General features: G+C 36.2%; 1 protein-coding gene and 1 long non-coding RNA gene across 3 annotated transcripts in view; one reads left to right on the forward strand and one right to left on the reverse strand.

Moving 5' to 3' along the window:
• sh3kbp1 (SH3-domain kinase binding protein 1) overlaps positions 1 to 26,122 on the forward strand; it is a 69,142-nt gene that overhangs the window by 11,987 nt on the left and 31,033 nt on the right. For both annotated transcript variants that reach the window (XM_014982184.2, XM_014982186.2), the window contains exon 2: positions 20,478 to 20,635. In XM_014982184.2, coding sequence (XP_014837670.2) covers positions 20,478 to 20,635 — 158 coding nt within the window. The remainder of the gene's footprint in view (positions 1 to 20,477; positions 20,636 to 26,122) is intronic.
• LOC148153441 (uncharacterized) lies at positions 5,471 to 7,129 on the reverse strand. Its single transcript, XR_015761583.1, has 2 exons — positions 6,751 to 7,129; positions 5,471 to 6,520 (listed from the first exon to the last, which is right to left on the reverse strand). It is a non-coding gene; the product is annotated as an uncharacterized LOC148153441 (long non-coding RNA).

The raw sequence follows: 26,122 nt of genomic DNA on the forward strand, positions 1-26,122 counted from the left end.
GTAAAATGTCATTCATCTGGCTTCACACAAGGTTTTCTGTCCCACTTATAATGAAGCTGTGGCTTTTCAGTGTTCTGTATCTGCAGGATTGTTTTCTGATTGCGATCTTCTCTCTAAGTGTCCTGTTGCTCAGTGAGTAACACTGTAATAGCAGCAGAGTCCCAGATGGTGTCACCTCAGCGCTTTGTGTGAAACTTAACCCTCCAGAGGCGAACCGCCTGCAGATGGAGAAATAAAGCAACAGCACACACAGCATCTGTGTGAAGGAATGGGAAGAAATGGGTTAACACCCATTACAAGCTTTTGTTTTATTATTATTTGCTGTTTTGGTTTTCAGCTTTTTAAATTTCCGTTAATATGACTGAACGGTAAAGACATCTTTTTGTGCCAGTGGGAACAAAAGGCAGATAACTGAGAAGACAAGCTGAAAGAAACATTTCCTGCAGTGCAATAGCGGCTTCTGATACGGGCGAATTGGGCAGATGCCCAGGGCGGCGTCTTCTCTAGGGCAGCATGAGCAGTTTTCTAATTATATCTGTTTAAACAAAGTAATTATTTTATGAAGGGTAGGACTTTTGATAAAAGTTATGGAAATTAATTACACACTTTCTAAGTGTGTAATTACAAAAAAAGATGAAAAAAGTTGTGCAGTGAAATTTGTGTATTGATCAAAATGGAACTGTGCACATAACTACGTAAATGTTTGACAAATGTTGCAATTTATTTAATAGTGTTAATTTTCTACAGGAAATCTACAAAAATGTTTCTATTTTTGTATTTTTATTGCATTTTTTTGCTGTATTTATAGCATTCTTCTCTCTTCCACATTTTTATATAAATATATAATATACAATATTTACATAAATAAAATATTAAAAGAAGTCTTGGAATGCGTGTCTGTGGTACAATGCTATCATCATGGCATTATGTTTCTATAAATAACATCGACACAATTTAACTGTTACAGCTCCCTTTTTCTATATGATTGATAATAAATAAATATTAACCTAAGAAATATTTGAAATCCCCTTGCCTTTTTAAATGAATTAAAAAAAATACTTTACTGAGAGAAATAAATTTACCTGCATTAAGGAATTTTGACCTAATTAAAACTTTAATAAATAATTATATTTAGTATAAATTGACAGTGTAACTGTTACAGTTCTCTTTTAATTGGTCAGACTTTAGAAGCTTTTAAAAAGGAAAAACTCTGTATATTCATCTGCTTTCTGACAACATATTGCAATAAAATATTAAAAATAATGATTGAAAACTCATTCAGGAAGAAAACTATAAAAACTTTACAAACCCCCTTTAAAAGTGATGCAACTAAAGCCTCATTTTCTTCATAAAAATCGTTTCTTTGTTCACTTCAAGGTCAAGTTGATCACCTGATTGTTCCGTCTAATCAGGAACAAATGAATGACTTTTCTGACTGGTCAGCAGTTTATCTTATCAGATCTTGTTTCCATCTTGGAGCGGCTGATACAAAAACTTTAGATCTTCATCTCTTTGTCCTTTCCTGCATCATTTAGTCGTGATCTTTTTGCCACCGCCAGCAGATTCTCCATCTTGAAAGACGAACAGAACAGCAGAGCGGTTGGAAAAACTCACCATCTACAGAAAACTGAATTATATGAGCAGACAAAACGTTTCCAGTGTTGCAAAACAATAAGATGGTGTGAAAAATGTTTTCACACTTTCCTGATTTCATATGTTTTTCACACTTTGGTGTTTTCACTTTAAATTTTAGTCAAAAATACCACAAATAAACACAAAATTCAGCTTTTAAATGAAAGCTTTTATTTTTAAAGGAGAGCTAGCTCCTTCTCATAAAGTAAAATTAATTTATTTTATTCACATCATTTGATAATGCACCATTTATCTAATTATAGATGATACTTAATTTACATTATGTATTGAAAGTGAATGAATTATAAAACTGAATCCATTGTTTTTGTAATTTCAATTTAATTCAGTAAATGATGAAAATGGGTTTAATTAGGAAAAGTGAAATAGAAAAGCATTACATTAAGAGTTTTAATGTAAGCAGAGTAGTAATGTAAAGAGGTGGAATTAAATTAGATTGTATTGTTTCTCTATGTTGAAGCTTATTAGTAATAATTGCTAATATTTTTATTAATAATTATTGATAATAATAATAATTACTATTATAATAATACTTTTTATAATTATAACTATAAATTTGATAATTGATGTTATTTATAACAGTGATGATAATAATATTAATTATGATAATATTTAACTTTGTGCTGCTTTGTTTGGTTTATTTATTTATTTATATTTTTTGTACATTACATGAAATTCACATCATCTTGTTAAGCTAAACATTTCAGGCTACCTTGTAAAAATAATAAGCATTTGCAAATATTTTGTTTAGAATATAATTTCCTTCTCGGCCTTAAATAATGCATAGTAAACAGTTATTAACCATTTATTAAGTGTTTATAGCTGAATGGATCTATGAACTATTTTTTAGTAATTTATAAGGAGAGGCTTATTGTTAAGTGGATCTCTAATTATTATATTTTTATAATTTGATTTGTTAGTAATATGTTAACATCACATAGACTTAAATGTTCAGCGGAAATGAATACATTTACTCAGTTACATTACTTGAGTAACTTGTTTGAGTATTTTCCTGCGCTCCATTTTTTACTTTTACTTGAGTAACTTTATTTTATTTATTTTGAAGTACACAAAACTTCACCAGATACACAACTCCACTTTTTGTTAAAGTTTTATATTGGAATAAATTGATTTAGAAAAATGTTTTTGTCTGATTTTACTACTATATAGTGAGGTTTATATGAATTATTTTCATTTTGAGCTTTAAAATGCCAACAATGTCCACATAACTTTAGGTTTTGTTCCGTTTGATGATGTAACTTTCAAACATCAAATGACAGTTACTCAGCTTTTTTACTAAATACTTTTTCACTCTTGAGTAAATTTGTGGGTACTCTGCTGTCCGGTGAACACTTCAGGGATTTCCTGCTGCTCAACACGGTTTGTGTCACCGCCATCTGTTCCGAGCGGATGACGCACAGCGCTGCGTCACGCCTCCCTCCCCGTCTCACACCGCATTTATGAAAATGAAATGTTCTCACACGGGAGCTGCAATTTACGAGGCGTCATTGAAGGCAACAAATGAGAACAAGCGAGGGAGAGAAAGGGGGTTTGCTCATCAGCGCTTTTTCCGTTTTCTGACGGCTCGTTGTTCCTCCTCCTCCTTCTGCCGTGTCACTGAACTAAAAAAATAGAGGAAGGAATATGGTTTGGTGCGACGCTCCTCCCGTTTAGTAGCGGATCTCTGCAAACACGGACAGGAGGCTGTCGGTCCGGGTAAAAGCCGCCTCCAACACCTGAGACTATCGCCCACAGTCCTGCAGGAGAGCAGCCAGCACACCGGGACACATAAATGGGTGAGCCGCGGCGCATTTTTACATTTTATAATAATAATGATTATTATTTTAGTTGCTTCTGCTTTTACGAGCCTCCTGCCTCCAATGCGCATCTGGATGGGACAGGACTCAACGCCCGCTCCAGATGCGCGCAGGGTTCCGTCTTTTCCATGCATGCACATTTATTTATTTGATTATTTCTTATTCACTACTGATGCTTTTTTTTCATGCATGATTAGAAAGCCACGCGTGGGAGAGTATGCGTCTGTTTTTTAGAGGAAAGGAAAGCCCTCTGATGAGTTGCAGATGTTGACACGTTTACATCCACTCTGTCCGTGAGCCTATTGTGTGTCACAGTGTTTCACGGTCCAGCTCAATGCCTGTGTGCACGTAAAAGGCCTTTGCCGTTTTCATCCACGCCAGCGTTTTTTCCCACGGGCAGCGCGCTGATGTTAACGGAGCATGACTGTAACTGGCTGCAGATAAGGTGGTCGAGAAATCAATGTCTCGATGCTTTGCAAAATAGGCTCATTGTCTGGTCTGACTTCCTTTTGTTTGCATATTTTGAAAATCCAAATGACCTCCAAGAAGCACTAATAAACCATTTTAAGTGCATTGTTCCTGTTGATGCATTGAACAATGCGCCTCAGGCTCAAACTTGTTTTTGAGTTTTACTTATGTGCCAAGTATAACGGTGATGGCTGCCAACCAGCCATCAACCTAAAACCCCAAAGTGCCCATTTCATGGTTAATTAGGAATTGATTAAATAGGTACTAAGCTGCTGAAATTGTAAAAACCATGACTTTATTTACTTAATAAGGAACAGTAAACTGGCTAGTGGATTAAAAGTATCCTTGAAACTCCCATTACAGACTTTTATTAGCTCTGTAAATCATAACACAATCTTGGCGCTGTAAAAACTAACACTGTTGTAGAGTAATGCCTTTTTCATATGCAGATGTGCTACGAATATGTTTTCAGTAGAAATATTGGTATAGCAGCAATTATGTAGCTACAAACAGACCTGAAATTGTTGCTGTTTATGTGCCAGTTAGCATTAGCATAGTAGCATAGCTGGCAGCTACTAGAAGTTAGAAAAGTAGTGCATCCATGAACCACTGCCTTAAAAAAGATATTAGCATGTTTGTTTTACATTTATTGATTAGAAGAGTATACAAACAGCATGGCTATAGAGCTTTGGAGTTGACGTCACAGGATATGACGTTTTCGTCGCTCGGCGCCATGTCTGGGGTCCACAGACCAAAACAAACTATTCAGAACACCGGTGTTTTCATTGTGTTACCAACCGCAGTAAAGTTGTTTTCAAGTTGGATACTGGATAAACCGAGCTCCACGGAGTAAGAGACGTTCAGCTCAAGGTTGATCCGATTTATGAACGCTAATTTCGGCCAGCTGTTCTTAAGTCTCTCCACAAGCGCTCGGAGTTTCACATTGCTGCTGTCAATTTCCGAACACTCCTGTGCATAAATGCTTTGTCTTGTGACCAACTGATACCAAAAAGTGGACATTCATGCTATTACACGAGGCACACTATCTTCTATTAAAATTTTAAGTCATATTCAATAATTTTAATATTAAATGTTTTCTTCAGTAGCTTCCAAATTGTGTCCCATTAACTCAATCTGCTTGAAATTGTTCTACTAGATTGTATAGATGAGGCACACTCACCTTTATTACATTTGAACACCTTTTATATATTTTTTAGCTATTTCTGCAGTCAAAATTTTTTATTTTTCTTAGCTTGTAGGTCATGTAACCTATTAACTCAAAATCTGTGTACAATTATTCTATTAAACTATATAGATTAGGCATATTTTTATTCCATTTTGACCCCTTTTTTATTTTTTAACCAGAATTATATTTTAAAAAAAAGAAAATTCATAAAATGTATTACCTCAGAAGATCATCACTTGTTACCCGTAATGTTCAATTGCATAAAATTCTAGGCCAGGATCTATGTCATTACATGTTCACTTACCTGAAATATGTTAAATACAACAAATATTTATTAAAGTGTGATCTATTTCATAAAATTTGTCACCTTTATTGTTTAATTACACATTAAATGTTTAAAGATGGGCTCTTTCATCTGGTTTGTGTCATGATGTGGCGGTGGACACAAATGCAGCAGGCAGTGGACTTACTTTATGTGGATGTAGAAACAAGGCTGATCTAACAATAAGAACTAAGGAACACAGAGCAAGAGAAACTAGAAGATCTAAACAAAGAAATAACCCAACTAGAATTACTAAAGAAAGATAAAGACTCAGACATGGAACAATAACTGAACCTATGGTGATCAAATTAAGAAATAAACATTACTAGAAACCCTGCAGGGAGGCTGAAATAAGAAATAACTAGAAGGATAAAATAGAATAGTCATTAAAGAAGGCTTGACATGGACTCAGACAAACAAGGAAAAGCAATAATATTATTCTAACTACACTAAATACCATGAACCACTTAAGTGAATTGAAACACAAAGTTAATAAAATGAAAAGCAAAACAAACCCAAAAACCCAGTGTCTTGACAGATGTCTGATTATATAATTGTTTCCTTTAATCACATAAAATATTTATTTAAAAATATAATCTCATTACATGTATGTTTATTACCTGAATATTTAAATATCAAATTGTTACTTAAAATGTGATTCTTTTCTTCATGTTTACATGCAACTTGAAGTGCTTGAATCAAACGATTCATGAATGTTTAATACATTAAATTATTAAATGAGAGAAAACAGCCACTTCCAACTGTATTTCAACACAAATGGTTCCTGTTCCTCTTCAGAGTCTGCAGCCTTGCTGAGCTCCTCTGCTGGGGTTCCTTCCTCCTCAGCCTCTCCAACTTGCTCCTCTTCTGTTGCCTCTGCTACTGTGTTTTCATTATTTACCTCTTCTGGGGTAAATAATGAAATCAGTCTCAGTAACCTGTTGATGGTTTTGCTGTATCGCCTCTTTAATTGACGCCCATGTCGGTCCGATGTTGTGGCGTTTACCTCGCAGTGACCCACATTCAGCACTGGAACCCAGTCAGGATTGAGCTCATCCATTTCATACGTCGGTTTGCCTTTAAGAGGACATATCAGAACACATCGCTATTAAAGCTGTAAATTTGATAACACTAGTAAAATAGTTTACTTCACAATAATGTAATAACCTCGATGTCCACTGACAAAACTCGGACTATGCTACATAAACAATATTAGCCCGAGCTAAACAACAGAAACTGAACGACTCGGACAAAATCATAGAACAACATTATGACACAAAACCAACAAAGCAAATTTAGACACTCACCAGAAAGGAAATGTCTGGAGGAAACTTGTAGGTATCTGGGGATTTTGGAGAACGTGATATCAAGACGTGTCACCGCTGATACCAGGACATTCGTCTTCTTTTCGTTAGCACCGATAGCTTAGCCTCCTCACGTTGTTTCCAAGCAGGATAATAGTGAAACCAAAGTCCGTCTTATATCCTTTTACCGTTTCAGTCGTGTGATCGGACATTACAGACAATAACGTAGCAAGTTCGTACCATAGTTAAATTATTTTAAGTAACTTGGATTGAAAAAATCTGCGAGACTGTTTTTTTTTATACTGCGAGACTGTTGTCTATGGACCCCTAAGATGGCGCTGATACCCCTCCGACTAGAGCAGTGACGTCACGCTCCAAAGCTCTATAACCAAACCTCACATACTCGCTAGGGTCAGCATAGCAGCACAGCTAGCAGCAACCAGAAACTAGAAAAGTGTTGTGTAGTTTAGTATATTTATGCACCTCTTCAGTGAAAGTAAGACCTGACATCTCGGAATGTTTAATATCAGTTATTGATTATTAGAGTAAAAAAAATAAAAATATGGCTGCAACCAAACCTCAAATACAAGCTGGAGTTAGCAGAGCTTCAAAGCTAAAAGCTAATAGAAGTTAGAAAAGTTAGAAAACTAGTACATCCATGAATCACTGCCTTAAGAAAATATATTGTTTGTTTTATATTTATTGATTAGAAGAGTATAAAAATAACAACATGGCTGCACCAAATGTCACATACTGGTGTTAGCATAGCTGCACTACTAAAAGCTACCAGAAGTTAGAAATATGTTTTATAGTTTAGTAAGTCCCGGAGCCACTCCCATGAAAATAAGACTTGAAATCTGGGAATGTTTATCATCAAATTAATGATTAGAAGAGCATAAAATAATCACATGGCTATAACTGGACCTCACATGCTAGCTAGTGTTAGCATAGTAAAAACATCAGAAGCTTCTCCTCAAAAGCAAAACACTGACTTGTGAAATGTTTATCATTCTATAACTGATGATGCAATTACAGGAATATAAATAACACTAAAAATAAAATTTTACATACAAGCTACGGTTAGCATAGTGGAGCTAACTGACACATGAAGAGAGGTATATGTTTTAAGATCTAATGATAATTTCCTCAAAAGTAAGACATTGCTTAAATGCTTATTTTCTGTTCATTAGGCATATAAAATATAGATGACTTAGCTGAAATGCAACATTTGATGTTGTTTTTGTTCACAAGCTAATGTTAGTAATGCTGCACAGTTAGCCGCTATGTGCCTATTTCACTATACTGTCTCATCACCTCAAACGTAAGACATTAACCCACATGGATGTTTATTATCCATTTATTGATCAGAAGAGCATAACAATGTAAATAACATACCTGGAACTAAAATCCTTCAGTTGTTCTTCTTTATGGACACCACTGCTGTAAAGCTAGCTACTAGAGGAAGCTAGAAACATGGCCGTTTACTCACCCACCCCATTAGCTAGAATCTGATTAATCTAATCTAAAAAAAAGACACTGAGTTATCGCACTGATCTTCTTATTGATTAGGAATAAGCCATACCTGAAACTGAATCTCCCCTTTCTGTTCTCATTTACTTACACACTAACTTTAGCATTGACACACAGTTAGCTGCAGACGGATCTTTAGCAGTTTAAAACTTTCACAAGTCATTACCTTAACAGTAATACTTTGATTTGTGAAATGTTTTTATCTGTGGATTGATTAGAGGAGTTTAGGCTACAAATAAAAACAGATCTGACACTGAGTGTCCATTTCCTGTTTTTGTTACAGCCAAATGCTGTAGTACAGCTAGCTAATGCAAGAAGTTAAGAGAGTAGCAGCTCATGGGAAGTCACTATGCTGCAGCTGACCTGTTGATTGTTTCTTTTTAATCAATGGGGATCAATTTGACAGTGGATTAAGTAGCTTTTATATTGGTTATATTAAGAATATTACACATTATTGAGGATTAATGGCATCATAGTAAATGTTTCTGTCAGTAGATGATATGCTGTCACTGCTGGTTTTCTGCCAAGGCGTTGAGGATTTAAAATGATTGAGATTCCTATTAATATTCAGGCAGACTGTGTTAATTGCTGTCATTCACTGTACAGCTCCATAAAATGTGAATAATTATTTTACTATAATGAAGGACTCCACTTTGTACTTGCGTCTTGCATATTTTAACAATCTCTCCCACCAGAAGTTTAATTCAGATAATATTATGCATATTTAATCTGAAATTAAACAGAGAAATAGGAAAACTCAATAAATGGAAATGATGAGAGTAATAACACTGTTGAATATTGTGATGGTGATGAAAATAATAAATTTTCTTCTTATTTTCTGTCACTTTGATGAGCCACTACTCTCCTTGATGTTTAGCTTCTTGGTTACAAAGATCTACATCAGATTTGGGCATAAAAGACATTGAAAGTGCATTGAAGCAGCAAAATATATAACTGGGAAGCAAAGTTTGATTATATGACACCTAAAATATTATCTGAAATGAAAGTTTGCAGTTGTACCGACCCTAATGTGATGACATTATTCACTAATTATGTTGTTTTCTTACGATAAAATCTTCCTCTGATTGGGTACGACTTAAATCGGATACATAAATGTCTGATACATACAGCTGAAACAAGATATTTACATAAAATACAATATAAAAACTCAGCAATTTCTCTTTCTTCATGACTTTAAATCAAACTGAACGAATCCTGTGTTAGGAGCAGCAAATTTGTTTGTCTTCACTGAATGTCAGATTTTTATATTATAAAGTTTCTTTAAGGTTGGAGTTTGGCACGTCTTTTCTCATATCCGCTCCAGAACATTGACTTTGTTGCTGTTAATTGGGAAAACCCAAACTTCAGTATTTCTTCATAGTGTTCATGACATAACCCCTTTCCCAAAGCACAATGCTGCCACCACCGTACACCACAACATGGTGTTGCTCTCTGGCTTCCCGTTCTTTCTTCCTAATGTACCAATGGTCACATTGGTCAAACAAACTAACGTTTTTATCCCTCAGTGAATTACAGATGGTGTAATCTGGCTTCTGGGTTGTGTATGAGAGCGTTGGCTTCTTCCTCACCGAATGGCATTTCAGCCCACATTCGGACCAAACTGTGTCATTATTCTCTTTTACCAAAGTGCCTTCAGAAGGTCTTTTCCATTGGTTCTGGTCCATTTCCTTCCTGAACCGAACAGATATTTAACTGATCAATGGGGCGAATTCAGGCATTTCAGATTGAACCCAAAGATGAACCAAAGCTGTTCATAACTCTTTTCCCGATATCTTGGCTGATTTTCCAAAGATGTCCCACAAAGATATGGTGTGTTTGAGGTTTTGTCTTAAGGAACAAAATGGGTTTATTTCCATTCCAAGACATGATTGTCTGGGATTTCTTGAATAATCTAAAGACGTACAGCTGTGTCTTTTTTGGACAGATCCGAAGTGTGAAAGTGATAACAGTCAGTACAGTAGGATTGATGTTTTTGAATTTTATTGTTGGATGTCATAAATGTAAAATGTCTTCACTCTGTTGTGACACATCCGCTGCCTTTTGGACTTCCCCGTTCAGATCTTTCGCTCTTTACGCCGCACTGAAAACACGACTCAACCCAACAGTCGCTGCACATCGAAAACCAGTAAAAATCCAGCTTAATTACATAAAGAGTCCTTAAATCTCTAACCTATATTAAAATAAAACATCCTCCTCCAAAACTGACGGTTAAAATCAAAACTAAGTAGATCCAGGCATCATGAAGAACTTGTTTGAGTCCCAGAAGTTTGAAACATTTATAAAACACCTTTGATATGGATTTTAAAATGTAGAACTAATGAATCAAACAGTTCCTACTTTCTGGGGAAGCAATGATGTTGATTCTGTTTATGCAAACTGGATCCAGTTTGAGTGGCAGAGCTGGTTCAGATCCATTTGGGTTTGTAATCACTTAATTTCACAAAGTAAGTCTTTTGTTGTTCTCCAGAAGTGTCCCTTGATAGTTAGTTTTTGAATTAAACTCAAAATCGAATTTGTCGGTTCCATGTTGTCACATTTTGAAATTTCCTGTTGCATCAAACGTAGGTTTTCACATTTATCTATATTATCTGTTTTTAGCAGCAAAGTGAACAAAAGAACTAAAGGAATAAGTAATTAAGTTGCTCCATTTTGCACATTATTTGAGGATCTGCTCCGTTTTCGGACTGGATTCACGTTCAAATTGCTCTAGTTGCAAAGGCAAACCCAAGTCAAGTCCTGCAAAAGCATGATCTATCTTTGCATCAACTCTTAAATAAGGCGCAACCTCATTTTTATCTCGTTTTGCTATCTTTGTTGCTTCAACGAATGTGAAAATGAAACACTAAAATGGCGTGTGCGCTCTCTCTCCATGAGCAAAAAGGATGAATTATGATTTTCTGGGACATCCTTCGGCTGTTTTCTGAAAAAATAATCAGCGTATATTTTTGGCAATCTCCACGTTACAAACGTTAATCTCTGAGAATTTCACGCGTTTGGTTCTGACTGCATGTAAGCAGAAATACATAAATATGGGTGTGTTTTCTAAACAAATGCATTCATAATGTCTCATCTAGATGCATTAAAAACTGTTTTGCTGTTGAGAAAAGTGTTGATGGTGCCATTTATTTTTTAACTTAACATGATGGCAAACACTGGTTTGGAAAATATGACGCATTGAAGCGCTGGTAAACCAAAAATGTGACCGCTTGTTTGCCTTCTGTTTTTGTTAAGGAGGACAAAGGTGTGTTTTAGGCAGTCATTGAGTAAAATACAGAAAGAAAACCTTTATTTTTCTTGCTTTTAATAGATTTTAAGAGGCTGTAAGTTGGATTGTATTGATGCATTTGGAGAGTTTATAGGTTTATTGTAGCATCTTTCACAAGCAAGGTGCAAGAAAAGACAAAATACTCTCGGTTTGGTTTGTGGTTTGTCTGACCTTCATGGTTTTTTTTTGGCGAACTCTTCTCATTTATACCCCGATTCGAGTCTCTTTGTTGGTTTTTACTCTTATATCTGGTTGAATTATGTTTTCCTTTCCTCATGTGAAGCTGAAAACCCCTCCCTGTCAGCATTGCTCTCACCGCCTACTCTTCAAAGTTATTCTTTCTTTGAGCGGCTGACACCAAGACTTCCCACTAATAGCGGTACGATATTACAGACAGACAATGCGAGCTGTAACAGACTCGGCCGCAGGATTCACTGAACAGCAGAATGGTGAGCGGAGAATGGCTGGAATTCTCCCTTTTTGCCAAAGCATTGTGATCCAGTCCACAGTTGGAGCTGGAGTGGGTGGCTTTGGCTCCCAGTGGGCTCCGGTCCAGAGTGAATGTTTTACAGACACAAACATACAGCTGCTCTTGACATCACCAACGACAGAGGCGCTGAAACTCACCAAGAACTAAACACAGGTTCACTGTAAACCACTGAAATGTCATCCTGGCTCGGCATGGATCTCTCTCTGCGAGTCGTTTCCCCATTATCTAAACTAGCTGCAGCTGTTCAGAAGACGCTGCAGGCTTCATTGCAGATTCCTCTCTAAATCTCTTTCTTGACCACTTGAGTGGGAGTTGTGTTTTGTCTGCAGACTCGCAGATTTTCAGTCTCCAGTCTTCTCAAGGCCTCGGGTCTCTTTAACTCCTGCAGAAGTAAAGCTACCACCTAAATGAGTTTGAACGATTTACGTCTTATCAGCTAGATCTAATTTACATCATGATTTGATAATGAGATAGATTTAGCTTTGGTCTAACAATGAAACAAAGAAACAATCTTGGTCTGACAGTGTTTGTGTCTTAAATACATCTAGATTCAGTTTCCTGACAAAGAACTTATCCTCCTTTATAAGTCTGAAAGCAACAAAAAATCAATCAATCAGTCTCTTTTACTTTAACCGAACTCCAGTTTGTCTGGAAAGTCCAGTTTGTTCTGGGAGGTGTGAAAAGGCATACTCCGTTCCTCCTAAAAAACAAAGTTTTGGTTCGGTTGAAGGGAACTCTGGTGCAGTTCGAATGCATATGTGAACGCTAAGCGTACCAGAAACCGTTCCAAATGCAGGAAGCGGACTACAACACAGGGCATTCTGGGTAAATACAAACAAAACAAACTTCTTTTCTGACGTCACTCCATTTTTGTTTGCATTTCATGAAAAAGGAAGTTGTGCTGATGTCTTCTTTGTGTTGTTTTCTGCTATTTTTCTTGGTGCAGCGCCTCCATAGGTGAGGAGGGGAACAGGTTTTTAAACAGTTTGGTTTGTTTGAGACAGCGCATTGTGAAAATAAACCGCAGCAGCTGAAAATGTAACAAATGTTGAACCGAGTTTACCGGAATATCAGGTGCTAAAACAACCTAAGTAACAAAAAACAAATAAGTTTTTCATGCTTGTCAATAGAGGCGTGGGAAATAGTCCAAATTTTTTGCTTTGACCCACTTTTCTTTAAACGTTGCTGCAGTTCATTGGAGTTTGGAAAAGCTTTGATTCAGACCTAAAGTTGCATGAAACCGTCTCTTGAGAACTTGAGTTGAATCGTAACATCTTTATTCTTTTGTTTTTCTGTCATTTCATTGCATATTTGCAGCTGGGTTTGTGATTTTTATCCTGCTGATGAAGATCCATATTCTGTGGTGGCAACACCAGCCCAAGTCATCACTCTTCCACCTCCGTGCTTGATGGAACTTGACAGACTTTATTCTAATAATGTCTCTGCTTTATAACCAAACGTCTCAACTTGTTGTTAAACAACTTGTTGTTGGTTATTCATAGTAATGAAGACATTTCCTTCCGTCCAAGCTCTATGAAATTATGGTTGAAGCGTAACAGGTGTAAGTGTACTCACAATTAGATGCTTGTTACTTTCTCTGTGCATTACATGTCAGACCAAACCTGACTTTGATGTCTTTGAACAGGATAAACTCCATTTTTAAGCCAAAATAAAGACAAGAAACAGTCAGTAAGCATAAGATTTGGTCTTTGAGGGGGCATTTTTATACCATTATCAATATATTACTTGAAAATTGTCTCCAAACAACAATATTATTGTTTATCCCAATAATTACTGGGACTATTTACCATCTAGAACTTGTGTTATTGTGTCAGGCCTCATCATTTCATAGTGATGCAGTGATGGACTGGGGGATTTTAACTTCAGCAGAAAAGAAAAGTCAGCCATCTAGTCATCGAAAGAGCAATTAAAAAAATTTATTTTTGACAAAAAATGACTTAAACCATTGATTTTAGCAAGGTGACGATATTCGTATTATGTACATCTATGAATATCATTTTTTAGAAATAGGTTTTGTCCTTCTGGTCAGTTTCTTTCTAATTGCAACCCCAAGAACTTAAACGTTTGTTTGTCCAAAAATGACATCAAGTTTTCACTGATTGGTACCAACCATGTGAAAGTTAAAGAAGTGTTTGCTTATAGATGTCTATAAATGTCTAAATGTGGTTGACCAATGTTTTCAGGCTTTTGTGGTGCATTTGCATGTAACTTTGCTAAGCGTTTGTAGAGATACGAGTTTTTCTTCTGGCAAACTTTCCAGACTTGCTACACTTGTTTAGTCATGATTTCAATATTTGTTGTGTTTTATAAAGTCTGTGGAGTCTGAGATGATCAAAGAATGAGGTATATTTGATTAACTTGACCTGAGTGGTTCCCTTTCAAATCCCATCAAGGTTGGACTTCCCAGTATTTCACTGACAGGTACACCCATCATGGCTTCCATAAAATGGTGCCAAATAACTCAAAATACTTAGATTTGCATACATTAGTTTCGTTTCCATTAGCCATAAAATTGGGCAAATCAAAATAATGAAAATAAATTTGCTTAATGGAAACATGCCAATTTAGAAAGAAATCTCACGTTTTTCGATAAAAAGTTTTTGCTCTGGGATGAGGTGGTTTTTCAGCCATATTGAAGTAGATTTATTTTGTAAAACTGCAACAGAAACCGTTGTTTTTCACATCACACGAGTCTCATCAGCCAGCCAGATGATACTACTGCCAGAAACGCAGAAGAAGACAGTAGAAAGTAGTAAGAGGATGATGCTTTGTTATGGGGTGTTTTTTGGATAATGTGCAGCATCACGCAGTTCATTAAATGTTTTGTGTAATTTGAACATGTTCAATCCATCGCTCTTCTTTAAAATTGCCAACTACAATTTCCCCTAAATGCCACATAAATACCCGCTCCAAAGAATAATATGAATATTTGTCATGTAACTGTTTACATCTGTCACTGCCTTTATTTTTAACAAGCTTTTTCCCACATATTTGCACTGGAATTGCAAAATGGTGTCTTTTTTTTACACCAGAAGAATATCATCAAAGATTTGAGCACATTTGTAATGGAAACGCAGTTTGTGATGCTGGTGTGAATTTGTGCCAAAAAAATGCTACTTTAGCAGTGTTTACAATTAGCATATAATTACGCAATCTGACATTTCGAAGATAAATTTGCTTAATATAAACACACCAATTTTGAAAACACTCAGAAAAAGTTTTTGGTGCTATGATGAAGTACTGTTTGGGCCGCACTGAAATTAGTTTAATTCGCAAAATTTCAAATGGAAACATTTTTTCCGCATCACACGAGTCGTGTGATAAACAACAGGAAGTTGCCACTGGCGGAAACCACAAAGAAGAAAACAGGAAGTAGTTGGTTTTTTTAATTAGTTATCGCGTGAACACTTTTATTCATGTGTGATTTTAACAGAGTTGGGCTGCAACTAGTTACAGTTACACAATTACTTGATTTACTTTTTTGAAAAAATGTACTTTACTACGCTGTACTTTTTAGTTTTACTTGAGTAATTTTTTATGAAGTATTTCTACTCTTGAGTAAAATTTCAACCCACTGAATGAAAAACAAACATGTTTTAACCCAAAATTCACCAGACACAGGCACACACCTGCAGTTTTTATTAAAGTTTCATAAGTTTTAAATTGAAAGAAACTGATTTGGAAACATTTTCTTTTGCCTTATTTTGTTATTTTGTTGTTAATTATATAAATTATTGCCATTTTCATCCTTAAAATACAGACATTCCCATTTAACTTTATATTATGGCCCAACTGATGATGGTGATTTTAAATTAAATGAATGATAATTTATTTAATAAGTTAAAAAATATAAAATTAAACATTAAAAAACTTAAAAAATAAGTTTCTGAGTACCTGAGTAGACTTTTTACCAAATACTTTTTACTTTTACTTGGATAAAAATATGTTGAAGTACTCTTACTTGAGTACAAATTTGGAGTACTTTGCCCATCTCTGGATCTTAATTAAATTTGTTACTAAGTGGAAACACCACAGTTGCAAAATGTTATTGTTTTTCAACATTAGTGTAATATCACCAGCATTCTGCAGACGTTTGTAAAGGAAACGCAGCTTCTGCCTGGTTGTTTCTCTGTTGAACTCATCCACCTCTGCATGGCTTCATTAACTTTGTGTTTCTGTCGCTTTTTGCCCTCGGTGACGAGCTGAACCCCCTCAGACGCCGTCGTCTCCTTTCTGGTGTATTTGATGCTAACAGACGTGTTGGTTCAGGTCTCTCCTGCTGTGCTGCTTTAACTGTACCGTAATACAGTCTGCAAGAGAACTGTCACAAGCTATAAATTCACACTTCTCCTTGTACTTCCACTCACAGGCTTGTTGCCACTTCCTCTCTTTCTCACACACAAACTACCAGCAGCGACAGAAAATGGTTTCTGAGCCACTCCACTATCACATCTGCGACTAATCCCTGTAGTTATCTGCAGCCAGAATCAGATCCTTCCCATCTGACCAGCACGGCTGACTCCTTTGTGTGTCTGATACTGGTATCTAGTGAAAGCCTTCCTCCTCCTCCTCGTCTTCCTCCCCCTGCCTGTGATGTTCCCTCTCAGGAATGCCCTGACCTCCAAGCTGCTTTCACAACGTGTGGTTACTTATGCTTTCTGTCGTCATTCTGTGGCTTTGACACGGTGTGAAGACATTTAGATGGAGGAAGCTACTGTGCTAGCTACCCCTTTGTCGTTACCATGGTTACCCAGCTCCAGAATGCCCCTCCCATCATGGCTGATGTTGAAACAAGAATCAACCCTCGTTATAAAGAAACATTTCCTCCATGTTTCTTATTGTAAACGCAACTGCAGAAAGAGGTTATTATGCAAAAGATTCCATGATTTATCACATTACAACCGAAAACATGAATTTATTTTATTGCAGTTTAATGTGAAAGACAAAGTTTTTCTCACGTTTGTAATGAAGCGCAGCTAGAGACGTCTTTGTCACAGCTAAATCGTGTAACTGTATTTTCACTGGGGATGAACGATATTATCGGCTTGGTATTGGTATTTGCTGATATTATCTGTAAAATTTAATATCGGACGTTGGCCATTCCGTCAAAAAACTCACCGATACAAGTGGTGAACTGATGTATTGATGCACTGATGTGCTTTTCATTTGTTAATTGTGAAAAAGTTGAGTTTAGTTTGGTGAATGTTTACAAATTTGCGTGTTGTTGTCTCAGAGAGAGCAGATGTCATGAATAAATTTCACATTAAACACAAAGAGTTGCATCATTTTCAGCCTAAATTTTAGCATTTTCATTTGGTAACAGACTAAATTGACAAAGATAATGCAGTATTTTAATTCCACAGTAGAGAAAGCCATGTAGTTTCAGTAAGTAGGTATAGGAAAAAAATATCAGTATCGGTTATCGGATTTTACATTTTACAGTTGTACATTCCTTATTTTCACATTTATTGGTATTTATTTATGTTTTTATTGAACAAACAGTGGAGAAAATAGTAAAACTCAGTCCTGACAATAAGGACAGTTTTAAACATCATTATAGTGTCAAATTCTTATCAAGATAAGAAATGTATCACTCTAAATGATAAACGATTCGATAATCTAACCCTCCTAATGCTTGAACTTGAAACTTGGCTTGTGAATCTCACAAAATTGAAAAGAATGCTCCATGAAGCGGCATAATTCGAAACATCAGGTGTTAAATCCCAGGACATTCTTAGATGAATGCTGTTCATGTCGAGTTTAATATATTTCTGGTTCTTGAAAACAAAAGCTGCATTGAACAGAGCGACTTCGCTTATTGCATGAAAATGAAAGGTGACTTTTGTACGTCTGTTTTTATGGTTAGAGGTGTCAGGCGCAGATACGTGACTTTACAGGCGGATATTTATTTTAAAAAGCCACTAAATACTTATATTTAGAAAGTCTTGAGGTTGTGAAGGTAACACAAACATATCAAATCAGATTTTGTTTAATATATTACTGGTTTTTGTTGTAAATGTTAAGATTACGAAGTAAAAACAATGAAACCAACATGCAGATATTTGACACAAGAGACTCAAACAAAGGAAAAGATAATCTGTTTGTCATTAAACTAATGTTGAAATAGACGTTAACATCCTAACTAAAACAAAAAATAAAATAAAGTTTAATAGAGTTTATATGCAGCGAACTTCAAGCATTTTCAAGATAAGTTTTCATTTATATCCAGCACCACTTTGGAGATAAAAACAATATATGACAATATTTATTACTTGCATAAATAAGCAGTGATGAGGTAAATTAAAATCATTTTGGAGTTTGTTCTGATTTAAATCTAAAGAATGTGCGTGGCTTTTTGTTAGGTGTTTAAAAATCTCTGGTTTCAACTGAAAATAACACTTTGCAATTGCAGCTTTTAATTAAACATTAGTTTGCACTTTATTACAAAACTGCAGTTTGAATTTAAAACTCTTTTCAAACCTCAATCAAATTCAATCATTTTCAAAGATTTTATTCAGAATTGTGTAGGATAGCTGTAAAAATGGTGTATTTCTCTCTTGGCCTTGTTTTATTTAGGTAAATTCAGCCGATTTGTGTTTTTATTTTTTTCTGATTTAGGATTGTAGCAACAGCTGTTTAGCACATGAAAAGCTTGGTGGTCTTCTGGTTTTCTCTTCCTGTTGAACTTGGAGAGTTGAAAAAACATTTCTAGGTCTATTCACATGAAAGTTGTTCATCTGTTGCTCTGGGTTTAATCTCTCTGTCTGAAAATAACAGTTTTCCCACTCCTCAGCAGATTTTCCCCCATTTTGCATAAGAATCTCATTGTTGGAGCACCAGTAACCTTTAGAGCTGCAGTGTCTATCTAGATTAATACCTTTTTCTTTTTTTATTCAACTTTTTTCTTGGTTTATGTTATTTTTGCCTCTTTCTAATGGGAAATTGTCAAATAAATCTTACATAAAGGTTCATAAAATGATCCTGCAGTTGGGTGTATGTTTTTTTTCTTGGCGGAGAAGTCTGTAACATTCTCAAAATGAAATTAGCTACGTTTAGCTACATCAGGGATCCTAAAATCCAGACCTGAAGGGCTCTGCTTCAACACACCTGAGTCAAATATTCACCAACAGGATTCTGGAGAACTTGACTGCAAACTGAGGAGGTAATGCAGACACGAGATTCACCCTGAGCTAGACGCTAGTAGCCATTAGCACCCATTATAACAGAGAAGAAGCTAGCATTGGTTTGTGGCTACATGGCTAATTTATATGTTTTTTTTAAATATAAAACTAAAGCAAAACTCGACAAAGAATCTATATATGACTTCTTATCTCACAAATATTAAGAATCAAACTTTTTTTGCGTGTTGCTTAGTAATGGTGGGTTTTAACTATGCTAGCAGCAGCTAACATTGATTTGCAGCTACTTGTGGCTAATTTACATGTTTAATTTTTTTATTTTCTTAATGCATCAAAACTTAAGAAGAAATTAATTTCAATTTTAAATATTTTCTTTTGCTTTAAGATAAGCATCAACAAGCTTCAGCTAGCAGCTCTTGGCTAAAGGTGGTTTAATCTTATTTAAATCCAAATAAAATAGTTTGTGGTTGAAGTAAAATAGTTTTTAGATGAAATGTGACAAAATATTTAAAAGCTCAAGGATGTTAATACTTTTCCAAGGCAGTGTAAATTCAACTTAAGATTTGTATGGTATAACTCAATTTCATTTCACTCATATTTTAAGCAAAGGTTTAGTTGCTGTTCACAAACAAACTTGCTGTTGTTATCTGGATGTAACAAGTGAAAAAATAGCTGCTCAGTGCATCTGTAACTTTTTATTTAAGCTAATAACCTTTTTAAACATTTTAGTATCATATTAGTTACTTATCTTCACAGCTTTATCGCCACGTCTTCTTATGTGCAGCTTGAAAGTTAACATTTACCAAGGGAAGATCAAAAGATCGAGCTTCGTATCTCTGTCTTCAACTGCTAATGTGACACAGATGATATCAAAAGTGTTCACCACTTAATGAACTTTGTTATGCATTTGTGGCAAACACAGGTGCAGTCAGCGAGTGGTTTGTGTTGAGAGAAATGATGCGTTGAGAGATGAAGAGAAGAAGAAATCAAACATGCCATATATGGATAAATGATGCTGGTTTTGAAATGTGGAGAACTTTATTTACATTAATCATCTCTGCTTTTTTTGGTTGCTAAAGCTAACTGTAAATATAATTTTATTACCGTGATTTGAGCGTGTTCCTCTTTCATTTCCAGTTTAAATAATAAATAAAGCATCTGTAATGACATGCTAAACTCCTGTGGTTCTGTGAAAATGTGGAACGAGGTGGTTTTATCTGTGCCGTTTGACCCTTTTTCCACCTGCGACTTTCTGTGTGCGCAGTGGAGGCCGTGGTGGAGTTCGACTATGAGGCTCAGCAGGACGATGAGTTGACCCTGACGGTGGGCGACATCATCAAGAACATACGGCGGGACGATGGCGGCTGGTGGGAGGGCGAGCTGGCCGGACGCAGGGGGTTCTTCCCCGATAACTTTGTCAGGGTGAGTAATCACAAAGGAAACCCGCACTTCCTCAACTATAGTGCGTCTCTTTTCTTTTCTCACCCTTCTTCTTCAGTGTGCTAATGCTAACTCTCGTCACCACCAGCTGCAGATTAAATATATAGTTTGGTATTTGTTTGTGTGTCTGTTGCTATCTCAGTGTGGTGGAATGCCCTTTTCACAACTCTTAGGTCTTAATGTATAAATTAAGATGCAATTGAAAGATTAGCATAGAAAAATATTAAAGGGATTCTCTTGTAGAAAATTCTCATTTTGCACGTTTTTGTACTTCCATTTGGGTCTCATCTGTTTCTAAAAACAGTCCAACCGCTTACAAAAACCACCCAGCTGCTTTTTACCAGTAAGTTAATGTTTTTTGGTGTCTGGAAAATGAGCCATTTCAAAAACCTCTGGATTGTGAAGTCACATTCCACAGGCTCTGCGGCGTTACCTAGCAACCCCGGCCTTGTTACCTAGTAACCCAAGCAGAATTCCAGCACTTTTGGTAAGTTACAATGGCTGCTGGAAAAACAAGTGTTGGCTTTGCTAATGCTTTTCAAAGAAGTACGGTTGAATTATTGCATATATTGCAGCCATTTAAACATGCTGATGGCCAGCAGCAGCTTAATCTGGATTAGAAGTGACAAGATGCCCTAAAACAGCTCATTCTGAAAGGACATTAAAATATTCAGAACTGACCAGAATAAAATCTCATTAACTAAGAATGAAGGAAGCAAATCCAAATGAGAACCTGTGGCAAGACTTTAATTTTCTTTATTCATACATGCTCTTTGTCTTAAATGACCAAACTTGAGGACTTTTGTGAAAAAGAATGGTTTTATCACACATTCGATGTGTGAATCCTGATATTCTACTGTGTATTATCTGGTAAAACATTTCAGATTTTTCATTCTTCATTTTCCATACAATTCAGGTTTAATCGTATTTAAATTTGTGTAAGTTCATATAATAAATCAAATGCTTTTGGAACCCATTGTTTGTTTTCTCTCTTCTCCTTTGGGTGACAAACAGTTTTCTAGCTAAATTATTCATGCAAATGAGTGGTGATAAATGGAAAACCCAGTAAAACTGGTTAGCCACCGGGTTTATATCCTGCTGGCATAGAATACATAATTTTCAGGACTCATTCTTTGAATTTCATTATGGAAACAGCTGCATTTATTATGCACTCTAAAGTTAGTTAAAATCGAACAGATATTTTTAGCCTTACCAAATTTCTCTGACGTCTTCAAATTCTCAGTTTGGAGAATTAGGAAGTTTGAAAAGCCACAAACCAAGCCGTTGCTTCCCCTGAATACCTGGCTTTTCGTAACTGTTCTTTGTTCTTCTGGAGTTTTTTTCCACATAGTTTACTTTTGAACCAGTTATAGCCTTTGTCACCATTTTCTCAACCTAAATGTCGTCTGTTTTATGGCTCCTTATTGCTTCATAACGTCCTGTTTCTGGTCACCGGTAGCCAACAAGTCTGGATGTCAAGCGTGTGAATGACTAAAAATCTCAGAGGAAAACAAATATTTCAAGATGTGATGCATTAGAATGAGTCAGAATCATCAGTTAAAGGCTTTTACGTAAAGTCACTACGAACAAAATGAGATTTAGAAATGCGGTTTGTGAAATACTAAAGGAACAGGGTGTGAGAATGACCAAATGTGATGCAACTAGTGTTACTTTTTAGTAACATTTCTGGTCACCAAGTAGTTTTTAGCTTGATTTTTAATCAGATAACATTACTTTTAGCTTAACAGAGAGCACTCTGACTGCTCCTAGTAATGCACTGCAAAAACACAAAATCTTACCAAGTATTTTTGGTTTAGTTTCTAGTACAAATATCTTAGTAAGCTTGAAATGAGACTAACTAACTTATAAGTAACGTTTTAGCAAGTTATAGAGGCTTGTTTTGAGTTATTAATTCCTCAATATTGATGAAAAAGTACTAGTCCTATTGGCAGATTATTTAACTTGTAATAGGACATTTTCCAGTGTGTAATAATTTATTTGCACTAGAAAGTAGAGCCAAAATAAGATTTGGTGTTTTTTGCAGTGTTAGGTTCACCCAGTAAACTAACTGTAATGTGTTTGTGTAGTGCATTGAAGTACTTTTAGCTATTTATTTTACCAACTTTCACTGTGACCTTTTCACTTCCCTCTCTGCAGTTTGGTGATGATTCCTTTGTTCGTAAGTTGGTGTCTAAAATACAAGCTGCTGCCGTGCTGGAGGAAGGATAAAGCATGAACTTAGGGAATGTCCGTCCATTATGATTGTTATTTGTTTTAATGTCAGGCCTCCTCTGGGATCCTTAAACGTTGATTTCCACTTTCACTTTGCAGACACTGTTGTAGCTTAAGCACCTAAACTACTTACTTTAAGTTTATATGTCATTATTTTCACAACTTTTCCTTAAAAGAAGAACATTTTCCAAACAGGTAGTTGTAGCTGTAATGGTTCACCACTTCAACCAAAAACAGAAAAGCAGATTTAAACATTCATATAACCTTTATGTCCTCATATTGGGAACATTTTAAAGGTAAATTTGATGCAGCAGAAACTGAATTATTTTCTCTTTAATCCACTCTTATGTCGCCCACATGACGCTCAAAACTTCAGTCGCAGATCCATGTGAGTTCAGATTACTGCAGCTTTCAGCTGTCAGGCTTAAGCAGAGAAAAAGGAGCTGCAGAGGTTTTACCTCCTGATTTTTCTTCCTAGCATGTTTGGAGACTTTAAGCAGAATCTCTATGGGTAGTGAAGAAACAGTTTATATGTTAATGTACACAGTTTCTTCAGCTTCCAAAGAAAGCAACATGTGGCAGTTTAGTTTACACCCACAGATATTTGTAATTTTCCACTAAAGAGGTGTTTTATGGGAAACCTATTATGCAGAATTAACATTTTAATTCTGTTTCTGTACTTCCATTTAGTGCTTCTAAGAACAGCCCAAGTGCTAAAAACAAAAACTGAGACATTTTTTGTCAATAAGTTAATGATTTTAGGTGTCTGGAAAAGGAGCCATTTCAAAAACCTCCAGTTTAAGTCACATTCTGCAGGCTCTGTGCCGTTACCTAGCAACCCCAGCCAAGCCCAGTCCGGTTACCTAGCAACCCCAGCAGAGCTCCAGCTCTTTTCGTTGACTGGTTTTACCGCTGTATGCACTGTACATTTTGATTCATAGCTTACTGCAGCTCACACTTTCCGCCTTTTGGTGCTTTTACTTTGGTCTCAACTGCTTCTCATAACAGCCGAAACGCTTAAAAATAAACACCCAGCCGTTTCTGAGCAAAAAGTTAATATTTTTTAGCTGTTTCAAAAACTTCCAGAATGTAACGTCACAAATCAGCAGTCCCTGATCTAGCTCCTAGCAACCCCAGCCAAGCCCAGCCCTGTTACCTAGCAACCCCAGCCAAGCCTAGCCCTGTTACCTAGCAACCCAAGCCAAACTCCAGCATGTTTGGTCAGCTGGTTTTACTACTGTCTGCACTGTACAATGGCTGCTGGAGAAGACAGTTTTTTTTGTTGTTGACTTACCATCCAGAAACCACTTACTGCATTCTTGTTGGTTGTACAGGAGGTTCCACTTCTGCTTTTCTTAGACATATGGATATATGATTGCGTATCTGCTTGGAGCTATTTTCACGTTGAATTGGGGGCATATTTGGATTTAAAGTGACAAGAGGCCCTAAAGCAGCTCATTCTGAATGGAACTCAGAATAAACAGAACTGATCCGACTAAATTCTCAACATCTCAGAATGATTATGTGCAGAAAATGTAATAAATATGTTTTGAATAACCCATAGACCGATCTGAACCGGTTCAAGGAAGCTTAATAGGTCACCTTTAAAATTTACCACTTAGAGAGAGTTGGCTCCTTCTTAAAAGAAATTTAGATTTATTTTGTTGGTTTGTAGTGATACAAACCAACAAGAGAAGAAGTTGAAAAATACCACAAGCCGAACATACCAGACGCCTCTGTACAGTTCCCCGCTTCGGTCAGGGTGTTTGCTGCATTTGTGCTGACTGTACGTTGTCAGACAATGGCTGACGAAGCCTGTATGAAGAATTTGAGTTTGTGTTTGTATGTGTGAGTGAGAGAAAGGAAGAGCGAGGCAGTGAGTAATGCAGCAGCACCAGAGTGGACTGTCATGAGACTCCAGTTAGCGCCAATCAGCGGCAGTAAGCTTCGCCGTGCGGCTGATGAATGTGTGTTTCTGCTGGATCTGCACATGAACACACAGGTCAGAGAAGAGGCACAAAGTAGGAGCATGCAAATCCGCCACTGTCACACAAACAGCAGAGGCATAAAACTGAGCAGCGTTAACGCTGATAGATAGCGGTGTTTGCTTCTAAATACGGAAGAGACAGAGATCATCTGACTGCGGACTCTCAGCTAATTCATTTAGCACAGAAATAGTTTTAGATTTTCTGAGACCACAATCTTCTGAGGCTGCATTGACACGCCGAATACTGATGTTTCTTTTCTTTTTTTTTATTAGAAACTATAAGCCTGATCATAAAACCACAAAGAAGTGTATGCGCACTTCCGTCAAATATTTCTTTTTGCGAACATTATTTTTAATGTTTGCAACATTATAAAAATGATTAATGAGACTTCAAATTTAAGGCAGGATCTTAAAGGTAAGAGTCTCCAGATTGAAGTTGCTGGACGTCTGGTGTGAATCCACCAAGTATCCAGTTAGATTATTTTCACCAGAGGCGCTTCTGGTTGCAGAGAGTGTTGTCAGTTTTATAATGTCTTCCGACTTTAAGCTAATCCACCTGAATGTGCTGTTGGTGGTTTCAGCTAAAAAAAGAAACAACATGCAACCTTATCTGCTTTCCATTTGCAGCCTGAAATAGAAATCTTATTTTTTTCACATCATCACAGATCTTCCTGTCAATTGAATTTTTATCTCGATCTGGTTCTTTTTGGGGGGGTTTTCTCAAACAAATTTTGAATAACTACAAAAAAGAGTGAGTGTGTGCAAACCTGTTAGTGTCTAATATTTCATCTCAGAACTTCTCTAAATTACAACATTCTGAAACTTGCATGTCAATCAGCTCTAAAGGTTAAACAGAAGTAGCGCCAAAATGGCTCCACTCATATGTACATTGTTGAATGTTTTAAAATGTATATATAAACTGTTGCATTGAAAAAATATGAGTGAGAGTCCTGATTGTTCAACAAGTATTTAAAAATAGATGATTACTGAAATTGCATTGATGGGCAAGAATGTTAGTGTAACTTGAACTAATTGTTTATTTACATTAATATGAAAAATATTTGTATTTTTCTTGTCAGGCAGATGATTAAGTAGAGATTGTTACAGTGGTAAAATCAGCTGACCAAAAGTTATGGAGCTTTGCTTGGGTTGCTAGGTAACGGGCTGGGGTTGCTTGGTAACGGGCTGGGGTTGCTAGGTAACAGAGCAGTACCCGCAAAATGTGACTGAACAATCGAGAGATTGTTGAA

This window comes from Poecilia mexicana, unplaced genomic scaffold (genome assembly GCF_051168715.1).
Source record: "Poecilia mexicana isolate PSO_F unplaced genomic scaffold, ASM5116871v1 scaffold_20, whole genome shotgun sequence".
Lineage (NCBI taxonomy): Eukaryota > Metazoa > Chordata > Actinopteri > Cyprinodontiformes > Poeciliidae > Poecilia > Poecilia mexicana.